A 2962-nucleotide genomic window follows, 5' to 3' on the forward strand; every position below is an offset into this window, starting at 1 on the left:
TTTGGAGTTTCCCTTTATTGAACTGTAAGCAGTGAAAATGACTTTTTCATGTCCAGGTGTCTTTTTCTACAAACATAAAAACATACGGTACAGTAATATAATTTAGATATATATGTAATAAACATAAAGGTACATATAAGAATTCTATTCAAATTTTGTCTGCGTCTTGACACAAACAACCCTCATTTCCTCTTCACTTGGGCGTAGAGCGCCTCGTCATCAGTCGGTGTTGAGCGGTTTGCTGTCTCGGGCACTTTGACCTGTGCGTACAGAGTTTCCTGCTGCAGTGCACCGTCTTGCTCTGAGGGCTGTTCAGGTCTCCGCTTGGAGAAGTCGATCTCTCCGTAATGGATGTCTTCTTCTGTTTTTGGTGCTGGCTCTTTAACAGCCAGCTCTTCAGCTGTTTGACTCTGCAAACAACACAAATTGTTGTGAGTAGCTGGATTTGGAGTCGTGACACAGCAGAAAAATCTTATAGTGTGTCACAAAATAGCTCGAAAATCAATGGTCTCCTCTTGTGAGGTCTGTACAGTTTTTAAATCTTTCCCCACAGTAGGTTGGTAACAGGATATCTGACAATATGTGTTGTGCTCTTCCTCTTATTTTACTCTTGGAGAACATTATAGAGTTCAGCTCTCAAAGATCTTAAAGTGCAGTACTGTGAAGAAACGTTTAGGATATTCCCACCTGAGTCGGTTGTTGAGTTGAACGTGTCGACTTAAACCATCTCCAACACACGAGAGTGCTGTAAAATAAATCATCAGAGAGAAATACAGTTTGTAAATGTAATGTGGAAATTGTGCTCTTTGAGACGCTGGTGCAGAGGAGTAAAACCCACAGAACACATCATCTGTGCCTTCATCTTCAGTGTGGCTGTAACTGAAACATTATCTGCTTTAATGTGTGAGACTTACCAAACACAGACAAGCAGGGAGATGAGCACGATGATCGCAATGATGATCACTGCTAGAAGATCTCGTGAAGATGTATAAGATGGTTCTGCTCATAGAAACAAACCACATATAAGTATCTACTTAAAGAAGAAGTTCCACTTTTTGCAGCAATAATTATCCCACGTGAACATTTGTATATGAAATACAGAGAAAAGTCTTGTAGAGTTGAAGTAAATGTGGGCAAAACTACATGAAAACATCCATTTACAAACCCTCACACAACTCGTGCAGTAAAATCCAAATTTCATTTACTACTCACTACTTTGCTGAACAAGTACACAAATTGAAAGGTTTTAGCAAAAATACATGTTTGGGCTGTACTGGACTACTTGATAAACTCAATTATGATTTAACGATTTTTCTCTGCTTTTTGATTCATCCTTCACCGAAAAACTAAGTTTTCTTCAAGAATTCAACTCAACATTGGGTGAGTAATCGAAGACAAATGAATTGAAAAATGGTCATTTTATGGTTGAAGTATTCGTTTAAAGATTAAAGTAAGTAGATGCAGTTCAGCTCCGTGTTTACCTTCTATAGTGAGCTGGATGTCTGAAGAGGTTTGATTACCGAGACCATTTGTGGCCACACAGTAATAAACCCCTCCACCTGTCACATTGAAGCTGTAACATCTTCCTTCAGACACTCTGACGGCTCCATCGTTGCTCTTCTTGAACCAGGTGAAGCTGCTGACGGGAGGGTTGGCTGTGCTGGAGCAGCTCAGGTTCACCCTGCTGTCTGCTGCCCAACCTGAGGATGGACTGATGGACGTTGAGGTGTTCTTGGGAGCATCTGCAGATACAGATGTGAGATAAGAGAGAAGCATGAGAGCCTGAATTAGATCCTGAGAAAGAAGAACCATCAGGTGCAAAAACTGGTTGTCTTACATGAAACATTGAGAGTCTTTGTCTCCTCTGCTGTCTTGTGATCTGTCCCTTCATTCACAGGATAACTGGCAGAGCAGGTGATGTTCAATCCATCATGTTGGTCTGACAGAATGAAGGTCTTCTGGATTTCAGTTGTGAAGGTCCGATCTGCGTTTTCCTTTATTATGTTGTCGGGGTTTTGTTGGAGAGTCCAGGTGAGTTGAGGAGGGTCGTGTGGACAGGGAGTTGCAGCGGAGCAGTTTATAGTGACAGACACGTTCTCCTTCACATCACCTGAGATCTCAATTGTGGGGCTCGGAGGAGAATCTGGGGTTTGAAAACAAACAGATTTTACACTGACAAACACAGCAACAGTCTACAGGCAGGCAGCGGCTCTGTAAGTGTGATCACGTGCCACTGAAAACATGCTGATACAGCAGCTTTAATGTTCACCATCTTCATTAACTTCATACATGTACTATTCTACATTTGAGAGCAAAGTATTATACTTTTTACTCCACTGCATTTATATAACAACTATACTCACTAGTTCCTCTAGACATTCAGATCTTTCTATGAAAAGATTATATATTGTACATTTGTTTACTTGTGATCCCTGGTCATGTTTATGATGTTTGACTTGTTGGCAGCTCCTCCAAAGATACATTTCCCCTCTAAACTTCTCACATGGTTTCATTTCAGTCATGGTTTGAGGCTTAATAAGGCGAAACTTTCCAATAGTTCACAATAAAGCAAAAACTAGAGAAAAGTCCAAAATATGAACACAGATTTCTCCTGTCCTCTACATTAACCAAGTCACTACCCCTCAGATTGATCTTGTGACCCTAAACATTACATTACAGTTCATTTAGCTGAGGTTTTTGTCCAAAGCAACTAACATTAAGTGCAAACAATCATGAGGATACAACTCCAAACAGCAAGAATCTTGCAAGTACATTATCTTCAAATAGGTGAAATCATTTAAGTGCAGAACAATAGCTCCAAATAAGCCAAACAAAAGTGCAACATACAGAAACAATAGAACACAAATTCAACCATTAGCTTTATTGTTGTTGTTGTCGAGGTGCATTAGAAACAGATGAGTTTTCAGTCTGTGACGGAAGGTGTGAAGACTGTCTGCTGACC

At 40.3% G+C, this 2962-nt stretch overlaps 1 protein-coding gene across 1 annotated transcript; it reads right to left on the bottom strand.

The window, feature by feature from the left end:
* LOC115025789 (vascular cell adhesion protein 1-like) lies at positions 1 to 2440 on the bottom strand. The gene is made up of 6 exons (XM_029458252.1): positions 2424 to 2440; positions 1838 to 2172; positions 1482 to 1742; positions 915 to 999; positions 688 to 745; positions 1 to 410 (listed from the first exon to the last, which is right to left on the bottom strand). Exons 1-6 carry the CDS (start codon positions 2438 to 2440, stop codon positions 183 to 185), a joined length of 984 nt encoding a protein of 327 aa, XP_029314112.1. The 3' UTR covers positions 1 to 182.
* Positions 2441 to 2962: the final 522 nt, after the last annotated feature.

The sequence above is a fragment of the Cottoperca gobio genome, chromosome 20 (genome assembly GCF_900634415.1).
Source record: "Cottoperca gobio chromosome 20, fCotGob3.1, whole genome shotgun sequence".
NCBI lineage: Eukaryota > Metazoa > Chordata > Actinopteri > Perciformes > Bovichtidae > Cottoperca > Cottoperca gobio.

Coding starts and splice junctions, on each gene's coding strand:
- LOC115025789 (XM_029458252.1), bottom strand. Junction 1,743..1,837: donor AAAGACTCTCAATGTTTCAT/GTAAGACAACCA, acceptor CTGTATCTGCAG/ATGCTCCCAAGAACACCTCA. Junction 411..687: donor CAACTCAACAACCGACTCAG/GTGGGAATATCC, acceptor TGTTGTTTGCAG/AGTCAAACAGCTGAAGAGCT.